The 17,574-nt window shown below is 29.1% G+C and overlaps 1 protein-coding gene across 1 annotated transcript; it reads right to left on the bottom strand.

Moving 5' to 3' along the window:
- Nucleotides 1-12,840: 12,840 nt before the first annotated feature.
- LOC113867307 (transcription factor CYCLOIDEA-like) lies at nucleotides 12,841-16,696 on the bottom strand. Its single transcript, XM_027502547.1, has 2 exons — nucleotides 15,104-16,696; nucleotides 12,841-14,996 (listed from the first exon to the last, which is right to left on the bottom strand). The coding sequence occupies exons 1-2, from the start codon at nucleotides 16,266-16,268 to the stop codon at nucleotides 14,941-14,943; spliced, it is 1,221 nt and encodes a 406-aa protein (XP_027358348.1). The 5' UTR covers nucleotides 16,269-16,696; the 3' UTR covers nucleotides 12,841-14,940.
- Between the last annotated feature and the right edge of the window lie 878 nt (nucleotides 16,697-17,574).

Raw genomic sequence — 17,574 nt, forward strand, 5'->3', positions numbered from 1 at the left:
ATTTTTTAAAAATGTTAATATCAATTTTTTAGTTGATTTTAAACAAATAAATAATATGTTTTATTAAAAAGTATTTGTAATATTAAAATAGACTAAATATTTTTAATACAAATTATAATAAACACATAAGTTTGTTTATTTAATTATAATAAAATACTTAGGCTAACTCAATTCTCTTGTATAATATTAGCCTTTGGTTGAAATGAAAGTAAATGTTGTTAAGATCTTGTGTCGATAATTATGGAATATAATTGAAATAATATTTATAAAACTTAAAAGTTATTTTTAAAATTTAGTTAAATACAATTTATTTTATGTATAATAAATCTATCTTATTCTAATATTAAGCTAGGCACATACAAATATATAGTTTCACAAACTTGGTGCTCTAAGTATCTAAAATCATAGTTAGTACTTTTAAACTATCCTCTTCACGTAAATTAGCCTTTTAAGATTTGAATTAAACGCTGTTCATTTCTAATAAATGAAAAGAAAAGAATTTATGTTTCTTGAAGTAGAGTGCCACCATCACAACTAATATTTTCGACCATTGCTTCATGGAAGCACCTTTTATAACATGTACCGAAAGTTGCTACTTTTCATCCACCTTAGCCATGACCAATCACTCTAGCCACCACCAACTAGCACAGCCATGGCTACTAATTCTCCAATATATTGAGGGAACAAATCCCAAAAATTTCGGAAAATTTTTAAGCTTCAAATTCAAATTTAAGGTGAAAAAGCCTTCCTAGCAACCCAACAAATAATAAAATCAAAGATATAAATTTGCACCAAAAGTCACCGTTCACTATGAGTGCCATAGGGGGTGTCAAACACTGGGGATATATAAATAGAATAGGGGGTGTTAAAACAGTGGATGTTGTGGTTTCTAGCTACAGGAAACTATTTTTATTCCACCATACAATTATACATGTCAATAAAATTTAGATAAATAAAAATGATTTAATGTAGATACAGAATTGTGTTCTATATTAAGTTATTATTAATGTAAGAGTAAATATAACTTATATCAGTATATATAAATATATATATATTTGAATTAATACTTTTTTATTTTTACACTTTTATTTTTATAATTATTAAAAGTAAAACATTAATTCTTATAACAGTTAAATAATTAAAATTGTAATAACTGAAAAACAAGTTAAAATTATATTTTTACTACAAATATAATTTAATTCAAATTTTTTATTTTTAAGATTTTTGCTGTTTATTGATTATTATATGCTATTTGAGTTAAAATGTAGTTAATATATATATATATATATATATATATATATATATATATATTATACTATAAGAGATTTTTATATAAAAAAATCACAAAAAATTTGTTTAAAATTTATGAAATAAAAAGAAATAATAATTTTTAAGTTTTTTTTATATATAATCACAAAAATAATTCCAACCCAATACACACATTAGATTAAAATGGTAAAGTAATATGTAAACAGTGACAAAGGTCTATGGATTTAATGTTTGAGGTTGAGTTATATATATATGGGAAGTTATGTCATAAATTGGTAAAATATTAAACATATAAACATAAAGAATGGGAGTAAATGAAAAAGGAGTGATTGATGTGGGTAAAATAGGAGAGTAGTATGGAAAACTAGATAGAACTTAACCTCTGACATTACCACAAAGCAGTGGAAACCAAAAGGGTATTAATAGTGTGGAGTGAAGGAGCTTGCTTCCAACTAAGCTAGCATGTTTTCAAAGTATAGGAGCATTTTTCTCCTTTAATTAGCTTTTGTGGAAACTTTTTCTTTTTATCTTCATTAAAAGCTCCTTTCAATTAGTTCTCCTTTAAAATTGTATCTCTGTCTAGACTTTTTCTTTCTAGAATTTTTTGACAAATAATGAAACCCATATATGCTGTACAAATTCTCCTTCTATGAGGATCACTGCTGGACTCTACTGTTTCTAAGACTGCCACCACCCCAATAGATCGATCATTGCTACCATTCAACCACTTGGGTTATAGCCAACCTTTCTATCAACTCAAATGGCACCATTTTTCTCCCACCATAGAGAAATAATCGAAGTAATTTTTTAAAGCTTCAATACCAAATCTGGTGCAAAATCCTTCTTATCAAGTCAACTATTTGAACAAAGAATTGAACACACACATATATATACCAGTAGGTTTTTGCGTATGCCGTATATTATAAGATCTAATCAACTTTTTCATATCATAAAGTCTTATCATGTATTTTCAGATACACCAAAATCCTATATTTGCTTCTTACATGTGTTTCGTACACTACTAAAACATGATATTACAATCACTTTTCAACAACTATAGCTACGACTAACCTCTAGGAACTCCAGTAACCACCACTGCCGTAGCCATTGCCATTTTGTGGTATATTCTAAGAAGAAATTTCAAAATTCGCAGCAAATTACGAAACACCAAAATCAAATCTAGAATTAGAGAAAGCTTTCTAGCAACTCAATTATTTGACAAGGAACAAAACCAAAGATCGACAAGGAGGGGTTTCAAACAAACTTGTTCTGAAAGAAGAAACAAATTAAAATAATTTTCATCTAGGTTACAATTTGGAATAAGATCCTTTCATTTTCTATTTTAAAATGATGTGTCATATTATTAAATCTCAATTATTTAATTCAATTAAAAACTAAATAATGGTTGAGAATAAAAAGAGATAATGTTCTAACTGTCTTCTTTTTTTTCATTCTCTAAAAATTCATTACTCTAAAATATTAATAGATCACTTTTTAATGTTATTTTAAATTATAAAAAATATTTCGACCCATTTTTTTAGTGACTTTAGACAGTTTTCTTTTAACAAATTTTACATCAAATCAATGATAAAATTAATGATGGAAAACACTTAGCATAGAGTTTTTTTTTATTTTAAACCACAATTTCCATTTTTTTTACAATTAGAAAAACCTACGAGATCCTTTTTCCCAACATTTCGAGTACATTAATATAAAATTTTAACTCATAAAAAGTGAAAATTTCATTTTAAAAGACAAACCATGTAAAATTATTAATTCAAAAAATTCATAATTGATATTATTGAAAAGAGAAACAGAGAAACACAGGAGTTAAGTTGGAATTTTTTGCAAGAAATGAAATATCTAAAAGAAAAATACCAGTTTCGAGAGTTACGTTGATTCATCCTACAAATTTAGGATTTTGTTTGAACCTTGACAATTCGAAAATAATTCCAATTCACTGAGTACTTCAAATAAATACAAATAGTTTTAACGTTATAAAGAATTTATATTCAAGTAACTTCAATAATAACTAAAGAAAGCTCAAAATGTAACTTCATTGGAAGTGAGTTAGTACTGTTGTGTTTTTTAACATTTTACATGAGTTGATATCTCTTTTTATATCTCCAAAAAGTTTGTTAAACATTAAAGACATTCATATGTTTTTTTGGAATATTCTTTTTTCTTCTTCTTCTTTTTTTTGTTAAAAAGATGTTTAGTGTATAAGATAATAAAAACGATACTTTTGGGGTGATTATATAGGAGTGATTTATTAATCTTTGAGATGGATCTTAGTTTTTATATTCTTATACTTGTATGATACTATAAGTGATTTCTTGACTGCAATTGATTAGTAGTATCATTACCATATTTAGATTCCTTTAGACAGATGATTTCTTATATTTATTCATAATAATTGAGTGTGTGACTAATTTGTTAGAAAACCAACAAAAATTCATCCAAATACTGATATCCTTATGTCATTTTTTTTACATTTGTCTTACCTCTAATAATAAATTTTATGCACAAATATATTAATTTATAATATTAAAATATTATTTATTATTTTTAATAAATAATCCTTCCTTTAAATGATTAATTAAAGCACATTGGCATATGTTAACAACAATTTTTGAAGAACATTACAAAATGAAAAGCTAAGGTCAGTGTTCAAAATGAAATGTTAATTACTTTTTACGAGGTATGCAATAATTTTGGAGGAGAAATGACAACAAAATTATTGCATGTACGTACGGGAGATTTGGACGAGTAGTTGGGGAAGATTGCAGAGACAAATGACAATAGCTATGTCGTTTCTCCATCTTTGCCCTATTCTGCCTACAGCTCTACATGTCTTTTTATGGCAAGCACCCCTTTATGAAGAAATCAACCCTACTCCTATTACCTTACCTCGTAGAAACTTTCCAAAGGTTACTACTTAGATGTTCGTCTAAAATGTGCCCTGGAAATTAAAACATTAGGATCTTATGAAATGATACATGGGATTATGTTTATCCAGATTCAGTCTCGGTAATTCAAGTATTAGATGTATTTAATTTTATTTTTATTTAAGTAAAAATAGACTCGTTTAAGTAAAAATATAAAAAATAATAAAATTTTGTAATATAAAATTAACTTAAACAAATTTTATAGATTTATTTAAGTAAATTATTTTGCTTTAAACAAAATTTATATCTTTTTTTTAATATTCTCTTTTCTTTCTCGACATGTTTAAGATTCTCTTTTTAATTTTTATATTTCTTTATTTTTTTCTCATATCTAACTTCTTTATTCATCTCTCAGCTCCATTCTTCCTTCACTTTATACTCAACTCCTCTCTTCTTCTTCTTACTCTCATCTCATCTCACCTCATACTTATATCTTTCTCTTGCATGCTCCATACTCAACTATTCACTCTTATCTTCCTTTACCACCACTTCTATATTACTCAACTCTCCACTCTTATCTTCCTTCACCACCACTTCTATATTATTACTTTCTTTATCTCTATCTATCTTTAGTTTTTCTTCTCTGCATCTAGTTTCTATCTTTTCAAAAGACGCAAATTTTATTTAAGATAAGATAATTTATTTATTTATTTATTAGTATTTTTTTAAAATAAATTTATTTTTATTTAAACAAAAATAAAACTGAATGTCTAATATGTTAACTGAATTGAATCTAGATCCTGTTTATGTTATTATTATCTTGAATCTTGATAATATTATAGCAACCTAGAAGATCATTTTGTTAATATGGAATTATCAATATTTAGAAACCATACTAAGTCTCATTTTATTTAGTTTTAGATCTATTAACGAAGATAAAACTCATAGTATTCTTTTTTCCTATTTATAATACCCAGATTTAAGATTTTAGTTGAAGAAAATCACGCTTCTTTTTCACTTTGACCATCCTCAAACATCATTACTGTGAAACCTTTAATTATTTAATTTTCTTTTAGATAACTCTCATTCTAACGAGTATTAGGATCAACTTCAATTTCAATGTGGCAACAAGACATTCTCTTTCAAGTTTTTAAATTTTTTATTTAATGCCTATATAAGAAATTTAACATTTTGATTCTTACATGATTTTTTTGTTTACAAATTAATCTCTACCATTTATTTACATTATAACGATGTTACAGTTTTTTTTTAAGGTGCTGAATCAAAGAAATTTTGTAAAGTATACATGCCAAAATATACAGAATTTTTTTCATGTCGGAGAAAAAATGAGGTGGAAATTTATTTCACATAGCAACTAAAATTAAAATTATTCTCAAATATAAAAACTAAATCTAATATCATTTAATGATGATAAACGACAAATACTGCTTCATAAATATCTTTCTTGATCGAATTTTAGAATTTCTTCATTTTCGTACTAGAACAGAAAAAGACTGTTAGGTATAGGGATTGCAATTTTTTTTATTTAAGATTAGATTAATATGCATATACATTTTCGAAACACATTTTCAGGTTCACGAGAATCATATCAATATATTGTATATTGAGAACTTAAAAAAAAAACAAAACTAAAAGTTGTTCATACAAACCGTTTAATTTTAGCTTATTTAAGAGTGTATAACATATTGATATTAACTTGATGAATGAACTTGTAAAATTATTTGATAAATATAAAATAAATGAGTTTATAGTTTTTAAAAGTTAATTTCTAGAAGTTATCTAAAATAGTGTTAAATTTTCAAAAACTAAAAGTAACAATATTTTTTTATATTTTTATCTTTTATCTTTTAAAAAAGATAACTTACTTATTATGTAATTAAATTTTCACATACATACATTAATTTTATCCTTTTCACTTTCACAATTTATTTCATTTTCTTTTTTCTATTTTTTATCTCTTATTTCCAAATATATTTTATTTTAAAACAATATATATTTTAAAATATTTTATGTTCAAATATATATGAAGAAAAATTTTATCTTTTTATAATTATTTCATTAATCAATCTTAAATTAAAAAAATAAATTAAAAGCAGTAATTCTAGCATTTGACGCTGCTAAGGCTCCATCCCCTCTCAATGTGGTAGCAACAAATTACAGAACTCTTGCTTGTTATTTTCAAGTTCTTTTCCACACTTGAAGTTTAGGGAAGGGAACACAGTGTTTACCTATTTGATTAGGTGTATATCCAAATAAATAACTAGTTAAAAGCAGACCCTAAAAAAAGAAATCAGTTGAAAAATTAAATAAGCCATTATAATTGATTAGTCTAATGGTTTGGATTGTTTTTATGTAGTTTTGGTTTTGATTTGTTTGGGTCACTATAGTTGATGGCTTGTTGGTTCTTAGTTTAACCTTTAGAAGAACATTGGGAAATTGTTAAAAGAATCATATTCTATATGAAAATATTAATTATGATCTATTACTTGAATGCTCCTTTTAACTCTCCTTTTGTTTGCAGGTCTATTATGATGCAGAAAGTGCCTTTAACCCTAATGATCGATGATCCACCCCTCGTCCTACATATTTCTTGGCCCTATTATGATATCTTGGTGGTCTCAAAAGCAAACTATAGTTGCTTGCTGTAGTGCAAAGGCCAGGTATTTCAATCTTGCCACCACCACTACTGAAATAATATAAGTATAATCTCTACTTCAAGAGCTACAAACATCACTATCTATCTTTATAATTTATTGTCATAAACTAAATACTATTTCTTTATCGCATAATCTTGCTTACACCCCAGGACCAAGCACATGAAATTAGACTTGTATTTCACTAGAGAAAATCCTTAACAAATAATTATAAGTCTCTCTTGTTCGAACATTAGATCAAATTGTAAATATTTTTACAAAATCTCAATTAGTCTCTCGTTTTAACGAACACAAAGATAAACATTGAATAATTGATCGATTTTTATTGCTTCAATAACCTAAAGTTTGATTAAGGGAATATTAAGATGCAGTACCTATTGCCTACCTTAGGTACGATTGATGTTGAGCTATTACTTAGCTTTATAAATTTTTTAATTTTTAATATTTTTTTATAATTTTGTTAATCTCAATTTTTAAGATTTAATTTAATTCAGTATTTAAAAGTAATAAATTCTTATTAAATACAATAAAATACTTATTGCATTAGAGATGTAAAAGTGAAATAATATTTTTTAATAAATTTTTTGTTTGAATGTTTAACTCAATAATCGGAAATAAGGTTAATAAAATTAATTTTGTTATTAAATAACAAATTCTTTATCTTTCTCTCTCTCTCTCCATGTATATGCACATATGTACACCTGGGCTCGATCAGGTTAACTAAAAATTAAAATAACAAATGAATTACTGTTTTTGAAGTCCTTTAAATATAATATAAACATCATTTCTTGTGTTTGTAGCTTCACCTTCACCAATCATGAAAAGAGAATCAACTTTCGTCTTATTCTTGAGTAAGTTTAGTGAAATGACTTAGTTATCACAAAGTGAGAAATACAATTTAAATTTCTATTGAGAAAAGAACTTACACATTTGATGTTGAATAATGTTTCAATGGAATTACTTCTTGCAAAAAAATGTTTGTGAGGAGGAAAAAGGTCAATTTGAGAAAATAAAGAGAGAGAAAATGAGGAAAAGTGTGCCATCCTCATCCTAATGAAATTACTTCATAGTAGGGAAAATGTAACTTGTATAAAATATTGTGACTAATTTTCCTCAAACTCCCATATTATTATTTTTATTATTCTTTAGCTCATTACTCACGAAATTCTCTAATAATCACGTTAATTATCTCATATATATTGTAAAGACCTTGTATATAAGGTATGGCTATTTTGATGCTTGTATTAATAATATTTTCTTTAAATATAAAAAAAAAAGTTAATGTCAATCTTTAGAATTAATTAAATAATTGTAAACTTTTATTAGAATAAATGTGTTTATTAGAACTATATGTGTGTGTGGATGTATATTATCAATAATGTATGTCTTATAGAAATTTAATCCAATTAGTAATTATTTTTTTTAGTATACCTTTTTCTTAACTAATATTAAACATATGCTGGCTAATTTTTCCCTAATTGAAATGAACAAATATTATCGTTTTATATTTATGCCTTGAAGTTACTATCGAACAGTGAAATAAACCAAATTGAAAAAGATTGAAGAGAAAAAAGGCGAGATTTGAGGGGAAAAAGGATCTTTTTTATTATGAATTAGAATACCCAACTCTTATCCACGATACACCTTCTAAACAAGTGAGTTCTTCACATGCAATTACCTTTTCACAGTAACCTTGTTAAGCATTTTCATATCAAAACCTCTCCTACAACTCCATGCTGTCCTTAAGGGTGACTTTTTCTATGAAAAGATGGATGCTTTACCTCCCTTTACCAATCCACTCCCTCAACCCAAGTGGGGGATATTTATATTGGTCTGGGAATTGCTTGAATTTTATAGAAATAATTGCTTATTTTGTACTACTTATCTTAGCAAGTTGACAAAAATAAATAATTATTTCTTTAAAATAAGATGAACCAAACATAGTTGGATTTTTCAATAAATAGTTCTAATCAGTGTTATTAAACTTAGCTCAAACTATTCGGTTAAACCAAACCAGGCATGCAATCAGATTAGCTTAACTTGTAACTTAGAAACAAATCAATAACAACTTCTTCTTTTTTTTTCTCTTGAATCATTGGATTTAAAACATTTTAAGTTTTTGGTGTGGACAATTTTAACTTCAAAGAACTCCATTCACACTAATTGGAGGTTTGTCCGATGAGAAACTATTCACTCGAATACGAGAAACACTCTCCAACACAAGGGATTTAAGGAGAGACGTATCCAACCACACTAGATTTAATATGTAATGGTTTAACTAATAACTCACCGATTAAACGTGTAACCTGTTAACCCAATACTTAAATCGAGTTAATAACATGTCTAAGTTTTATAACACTAATTCTAATGTATCACTACTTGCCAGTTCGTTGGCCTTTTTTTCATCTATTTGACGTAGCTGCTACTCTACTAGAGCTTTCTTGCTTCAATTTCTTTTCTTGATTGTACAACGTTGTTCTTACCCAATTTTTTATTCCAATTGTTGATTTCCCTCGCTGCACTACCTTTGTTTCTTGGTATTGTTTCATGATTTTTTGCCAGCTTTGCCTCAAACAATGTTTCTGGAGCAAGCAATTTGACTCCCACTACCAATTGAAGTTTTAGTCCATATGGCATAAAGTCAATTTATGATTTTTATTAATGTTTATTTTTTAAAAAATTAATCCATCAAATGCTTAAATTCTTTAAGCTTTCGACTTGTTTAAGCTACTTTAATTCCTCCATGGAAGAAATATGGATCCAATTGAATCCTGATTGCTTTTGTTAACATTTTCTTATTAAATTGATTTTGTCCATTCTCAGGTTCTTGATTCACAGTGGATGAATCAGAGTCAACCCCTGTACCATTTCTTGTAGCCCTAGCATTTGCTACTCTATCATATCAATGCATTCATGTCCTTCCCCACTAATTACTGGTTCATCGCTCCCATCATCCACCTTTTTGTTTCCTTGATTGTTGCTGCCTCCGCCAATATGGCTGGGATTAATGTTAAGGACTCAATTTAAGAAACTAAAGAACAAGAGAAGGAGATAGAAGAAATCAAATAGAATGGAAAGGGATAGAAGGAAACAATAAGGATGTTTATAAGTCAGTTCAATCCAATGCAATTTACGAAAAATCAAATAAAAATAATAATTAACTGTAAATTGAAAAAAAAAATGAAAAGATACAAAAGCCCTTTATTTTTCATTGGATCAGATTTTAGATTCAATTTTAAAAATCAATTTAATCTTCCAAATTAGATCCAATTTATTTTAACTAAACTTGATTGTGTATTTAATTTTATTTATCTAACTAATCAACCTCTCACTCATACTTACATATCTATGTATTCGTAAAATTATAATACTTGATTGTTTTCTTGATTTTACTTTCAAAGTTAATATTTATAACTGTTTTGTAGGAATACATCTTATTATTTTAATGTGTTTATTCTTTTTTAGTTTTACATTAATTTCAATTCTTGTGCCTCACATTTTTCTATTATATAAGTGTTGTTTTATATAAAAATTTAATTAAAAAATGGTGTAGAAGAAATGGTAAAATATTTATTTACTGCTTTCCAAATAAATTGAAAATAACATATGAAAACCAATTTATCCAATCTAAATTGTTTTTAATTGGATAAAATTAGATTAAATTTAACATTTTATTAAAATTAATCCAACTGAACAAAGAACATATTTTTATGATCAATAGGATTATATTTTACCTAAAAGGTAGTTCAAAACCAAACCATAAAACAGTCCTAAAAAATAAGGACAAAACAAAAGAATTAAAAAATAATAATTTACAGGAACAGAGAGGAGATATAAGAAGAAAAAGAATGAGTATCTATGTTCCAATACAAATGATATGTACTATAGAATCAATTAATTGGAAATTAAGAGAATTATAGAAAAAGAATCTGTCTTAAAGATGAGATGAATTTTCTTTTTAGATAAGAATGATAACTTATTATAGGAGGCCCTTTGCTATGCGTATAGGCGCACATCAAAACCACTCTAGAATCGCCCAGTATTCATAGGTTTGAGTTCTATTTTGGTGTAGTCTTTAACATATGCATAAGCCTATTTTTACAATATATATCGATCATTATGACGTAGGTTTCTTTTATCAGTATTTCCTTTCATGGCACTTATATCCTTTTATAAGTATAATTGGGTCCTAAAGCGAGGACATATCATAGTATTATTTTTAAATACACCTAAATTTTAGAATTGAACTCAAGACTCTATACATAGGGGATGTGACCTCTTTCAATACATGTTAGTAATGATGTGGTTATTAATAATAGCATTATTAACAAAAGAAAAATGTTAAGGTGCTTTCAAATTTAAGTATAATATTGAAAATTTTGATTGAAAAATCAAATAGATTTCTTTGTTGTCAAGACAAATAAATAGATAGGGACTGAAGGAGCAAAGGAGGGTCAATAGAAGTCATGAAGAAAGGGATAGGAAAAAAGTTATTTTATTTATGCAATAGCTATATACATACTGGAATTTGAAAGTGGAAGAAGTAGATCTAGAATTGACTTAAAGTTTGCAGGTTCAAGTAGGACCGTTTAATAAAGAATAGTTGCTTAAAAGAAACTCATGGTCAATGAATTTTCACCTGGGCATGAATTCTACCATGTCTAACACAATTTGTAGCAATTCTTTATCCACTTTCTCAGCTTACCTTGAAAGCTGCCAAATGTTGATAAATTGGGGAATCTACGTTATAAGACTCTTTTGGTAAACTTTTAGTAGAAAAAAATTAATATAAAAAAATAAAATTTCTCTCATAAATTAAAAATAAGAGAAATTTTATTTGTTTTATACTAGTTTTTTATTCTAGATTATAACAAAACTAGAAAAGAAGAAAGGGAATATGCCTCTGTATCCAAATGCAATATATATATATATATATAATGAGTGATTTTTTTAAAAGAAAATAGCTTATGGATTAATTTTTCCAGCCGACTTGTCCTATGACAACAAAAAAATTTGGATACAGTACAATTTAAAAGAAAAAAAAATTGGATGTATTTAAATAACAACTTAGCTAAATATTTATTCAATAGTTTATTATTGTATAAAGAATTAATACCATGAATTAGATGACAAAATTTATTGATGTAAATTAAAAAGACTTATTTTAATAAGTTATACGAAAAAAATTATAAAGGTCCATAAACTATATTGATAAGGGTTTCCAAACGCAGCCTTGATTGCATGTTGTTTATACTATTCTTTTCCTTCCTTTTGTCATTAACTTTACAATATCTAACATCTACTTCTCTCTCTCTCTCCGTAATTAATGAGTAATGCTACAGTGTACACTGTCACACTCCAAATTGCAAAATAGAATCAAATTAACTCCTGTGTAGGCCATTAGAAAAGTCCAATGGCACTTGCCAAAATATTGTGGTTGGGACCAAATCACGTGTAACATTACTTGTGATTCATATCATTCATCTATTTCAACTTTACATGTAAAGAAAAGGAAAAAGAAAAAAAAAAGGTGGTTCAAAAAAAAAGATTGAACCTAATTAGGATGAACATCAAGGAAAAGCTTTCACTCGAAAAATGAAATCATGTAAAAGCTTTGATATTGCTATTTTTTCTTGTTTTACACACACACATTGATCTTCTTTATATAGTTGATGTTAGAACAAAACTAAGTTAGTGGGATTTCAGTTTATGTGGAGAGTGGTTTTGTAAATCCCAAAATTAGAATTGAATCACAAATAAGTAAATCCCAAAAAGATTCATTGTAAAATGTAGGGATCGGAACTGTAGCCTTTGGTGAAAATTCCAATGGAAGATTGTCTCAACATCAATGCAGATGCACAAACTAAATAGAGATTTCAGAATGTCTGCTGAGTTTGTTTGTATGATCATTTAATTAATCCATCATGTCTGTTTCCCTGAAATCAATGCTCATATACCCATGTTTCTTGGAGAAATTATTTCATTTATTCAGATATTAATAGATTATACTAAGAAAGAGTTTCTTTTCTAACTTTAATCCTAAAGAACTAGACTTAATTAAAGTTGGAACAATTTCTGCAAGTTCCTGTATCAATTTCCACATCTTAGTTTGTTAATCCTGGGCCAAGTCCTTACCAAATATATTGTAAAATCACACAATTAATATAGATGGACAGATCGTAAAGAGACTCAAAAAGCCTCACATACCATAAATTAGTGACTAGAATATTTTTAGGTCAAGTGTAAAAACAATTGATGGAAAGTACCAAAAAATTAGGGAAAAGTCAGGCTAAAAGATTACTAAATATGTCTTATCAATTAAACCATCTGACTTTCTCAGTCATTGTCTTTGCAACAATATTGATAGAAGTTCTCAAAGTCAGTACATCAGTAATCTTTGCCATTTCCTTGCTTGAAGATTGCAACCTACTATTTAATTTAGAAATTGGATAAGAAAATCAAAATACAAAAACTTTGAATTGTTCTTCTAAGTTCTGCAGGGAAAAAAACCATATACAAGCCTTTTGTGCATGCATGGACTCATAAATGCTACCCACACCATTAATGCTATTTTTTCTAGTTGAGAATTTTTTCATATCTATATAGTTGGCAATATTATATGAAATCAGACACTCAATTTACTCTTAGGTAGAATGAGATGGTAAACTCATGATTTGCACCCAAGTGATCTTACATATTATATAAGCTTCAAAGATGTAGAAAACTATATTTCCATTAGAGTAAAATTAATATCACTATTTTCTCTTCTTACTGTGGCTATACGGTGAATTCTCATTGTGACTGTCTAAAATTACATACAGTTGCCCAACTTCCGTCACAATAGCTTAAGCATATTACAGAACTGAGATGGTCGATAACTGTTGCCCAGTTACTTTGTCAAAGACATGATGAGACAACATGAAATTATTCATTTAAAACAACAGAAAGCTGAAGTTCCACATTTGTAAATATGTGTTTGGAAATAGCTATTTAAGGAAATAATTACTCCTTTTCAAAGCTCTCTTAAAAAGTTGACAAAAGTAAGTAATTATTTTTCTAAAATAAGGCAAACTAAACACACATAATTAATTAAAATACATGCTACATCAACAAATATAAACATCATTAATGATTGACATGCATGTTAATAGTGCTAATTATGAGTAGAAATACCTATGTCTGCTTTCAAATTTTTTTGTGTAAGAGCTGAGTTTTAACTAATACTTCAATATGCCTATGCTTTAAGCAAAATAACACATCGCACCAAATCAACATTCCATAATGAGTAAGACAATCAAATTTGTTACATATAGAGACAACAATAACAAGTATCAGATTAATGTAACTTGAAACTTTTACTGAAAAAACTGAAGGCAATGGTTGGGGGGAAAAAAGCCATTCTTCCATATCTAAAATTATTCTACGATTTTGATAATCTTGTATGATTTCCTGGGGGTATATTGTGAAATTTTATTGTGGTTAACTTCTATTCTTCCATATTTTTCACCCATGTGTAATCTCTTTATATATATATACAAGAAACTAGCAGTATAGTTATATGATGATTAATACTGTAAATCAGCAATGCATGCTTAGGAATATCAATAACTTGAGTGCAAACAAAAGCTCAAAGACCTTGTAATTTCTTTTGTATCACCTCCACTTGCAACAAGTTATACACTGCTTGAAATGTTTTTCATAACCAAGGAATATATAAATATTAGTCACTGTTGAACAATACTAACCAAATATATATAAATATTTAAAGCTGCTAGAAGGAACAGCATCTTGATAAGTAATTGGCATTATGCAATGCCAACCACACTTTAAATATTTGGTCAGAAACAATACACGCAGCAGCAACCTTTGTGCCAACTGTCACGCCATTGGCTGATGATGAGCAAAAGAAGATGAGGTACAAACATTGTGGAAAGAGAATATAGGACAGAAAAGTTACTGGTAGAAAACACTGAAAGATGCCCCTTCATGATTCCTTGGCATACTTACCCCTAGAGAGGGTTTCATTCGGATCAGATGATACTGAAAAACATTAAAAAAAAAAAAAAATAGCACACACTCACTCACACACACACACACACACACACAAACTAATGTAAACGTGGATTGGTGCACTCCTCCCAAGACTTTCCAAAGATTTGAAGCCCTGAAAATGAAGACTTATAGAATTGTAAATATCATCAAAATAGTAGGTTTCAAGAAGGGCAGTTTAGCACAAGCAGGTATGTTCATGAAACACACACACACACATACCTGTGGATAGATTCATGCTAGCTATGGCACAAAAGTTGGAGCGGCCAGTGGAACCATTAGCATCCCAATTTGGAGACAAATTGGGGAAGGGGTGGTAGTCACCGTTGTTGAAACTTGCAGCTTCCTTAGGGATCACAAGGTTTTGGTGATGATGATGAGAAGAAGACATCAACGATGGCTTCAACTTTCTCTTGATCACAATGGATTCCTCAATAACATTGAAGTCATCTCGAGGTGCTTCACTTCCCACAAGGTGGTGAGGGTGGTCACTTGGTGACCTCGATTGATGCATGATTTGAGGGTGGTTTTCAATTGCAGGGCACTTTTTCTTCAAGTTGGTGTTGGTGTTAACATTGCACATGATCTTGTTACTGGTCCTTTCCCTTGCTCTAGCTCTTGCTTTTTCCCTTGACTCCTTAATCTTTGCAGGTTCCTTCTGTGACCTTTTCAACTTCATCCTCTCTCTTGCAGCCATCAACGTTGTTGACTTGTTGTCATTTGAATCTAACCCTTGTTGTAGGTTGTTTGGAGTAGCAGCATCACAAGTGATGAGTTGTTGTTGTTGCTGCTGCTGGATCCCAGAAATCACTTCACAGTCATCATCACACTCAGATGAAGAAGAAAAGCTCTTGGCTCCTTCTTCACTATTGTTGTTGTTGTTGCTGTGCTTGCTCCTTGCTAGCTCCTTAATTGCTTTCTTTGACTTGTTGAAGAGCCACTCAAGGGTGTTGCTGGCTTTATCAAACCCTAACATGTCTTGAAGATCAAAGAACTTGCGAGCAATATCAATGGACAACCTCACCCTTCTGTCCCTCAAACCCTGAGAGGTGTAAATCTTGCTGTGTCTGTCTTTCTTAGCTGGCCTCTTTGTTAGGAAACAAGAAATGCCATAGTGAGGAACACCACTACCACCACCACTTGGGTCTTGTTTGGTCATTGTAGAACCACCACCACCACCGCAGTTATGATCTGAGAGTGGAAAATTGGTCAGTGTTTCTTGGATGTTTGGAGGGTTATGAGTTGGTATGTAAGGAACAGACAGTGGATCATGAAGAAGAGTGTTGCTAGCTGAAGCATGTTCAGGGTTGAGGAAAGGAAAAGGAGGGTATGAAGAAGAAGAAGATGAAGGGAAGGAAGGGTAAGGGGTGGAACTGTAAGGGAACATTTGAAGATTTTTTGTTTCTTTGTTTTCTTTCAATTAATGAATTTGGGAGACACAAAAACCCTAGCTTTTGAAGATGTGTTTATCTATCTTCCTCTGAACAATGAACTGATTTGGATTCTCAGCTCCCAACTTAACGGTCCATAGCGATGCCCCAACACACCCTTTTATATAAACAAAAGGGTTTTCAGGGAAGAGAAACACGCACTTTTGATTTTGAGAAATGGGTAAGAAGAAGGGATTTCAATTAGGCCAATGATGGAACTTGGATTTGCTTTGCATAGTTTCTATGGTTATGGGAATGGAGTATCTGTTGGACCATATTCATTGGCAGTGAGTGAGAGAGAGAGAGAGAGAGGGCACAGTAAGAGTGTAAGTAAACAGAGGACAAGACACACATAATTTGTGGGTTTTTTGCCTCATTATATGGAAGCAACGTAAGCAGAGGAGGGTCAAATCATTCAACTTTTGAACCCGTTAATGTGTGTGTATGTGTGCTTTTTTGTATTGCCTGGTGGCGTTAGGGTTAGGGTTCCACTTAGCCCCCACAGAATTTGAAGGAATGAGGGGTTAAAAATAGGTTTACGTAATCCTTGATGGGTTAATTTTAAATTATACATGCTCAATTTTTGAGAAAGAAAAATGGGGTGGTGGAAAGTTATCATTTTTCTATTTTCTGTAGAAATTAACTGGGAAAGATGGTTTTTTCTATTATGAGGCTTCAACTTTTTAACCCAAAGACCGTGAAGTACAAGGTGGGTGAAAGTGAAATTGTGGAAACACCGTAGACTGTTTCTTCTGTACAATGAGTTTTGATACTCTAGAACGATGAAAGCAAGATTAACAGAAATTATAATAACCCAGAAAATTAAAAGAATTGATGCATTCACAGATATCCTATAATACCCACTTGTATTAAATAATTAAAATTTTATCAGCCTTTATCATTTTCAATACCCATTTAAAAAAAATAAACTTTAATTTATATATCCTTAACTAAGAATTCAATCAAGTAGCTTAATGTAACCAACTTTTATTGGTCACTTTAAGCATACCTAAATCCAAATCCAAGTACAAATAATAATATGTTCTTGACTTTTCAAACAGTGAACAATCTTAATTCATACAGTGGCGACAGATTTATTAATTAATAAAGAGTTATATACTAAATTTCAGAGTTTATTAAACGTACCGACTGAGCAAAAAAGACAAAATGGTAATTACAAAAATTAGGGTTCTTTTGAATGAGCCGTACCACCTACTGTCATTTTCAACCCGGAAAACTCATCCAAACTCTGACACCAATTGC

Source organism: Abrus precatorius, unplaced genomic scaffold (genome assembly GCF_003935025.1).
Source record: "Abrus precatorius isolate BTA unplaced genomic scaffold, Abrus_2018 Scaffold5, whole genome shotgun sequence".
NCBI lineage: Eukaryota > Viridiplantae > Streptophyta > Magnoliopsida > Fabales > Fabaceae > Abrus > Abrus precatorius.

Excerpts from the sequence above, each read along its gene's own strand:
- LOC113867307 (XM_027502547.1), bottom strand. The coding sequence starts at position 16,268 with ATGTTCCCTTACAGTTCCACCCCTTACCCTTCCTTCCCTTCATCTTCT. Across the intron at positions 14,997-15,103 it reads TAGCATGAATCTATCCACAG|GGCTTCAAATCTTTGGAAAG; the intron begins GTATGTGTGTGT and ends CTTCATTTTCAG.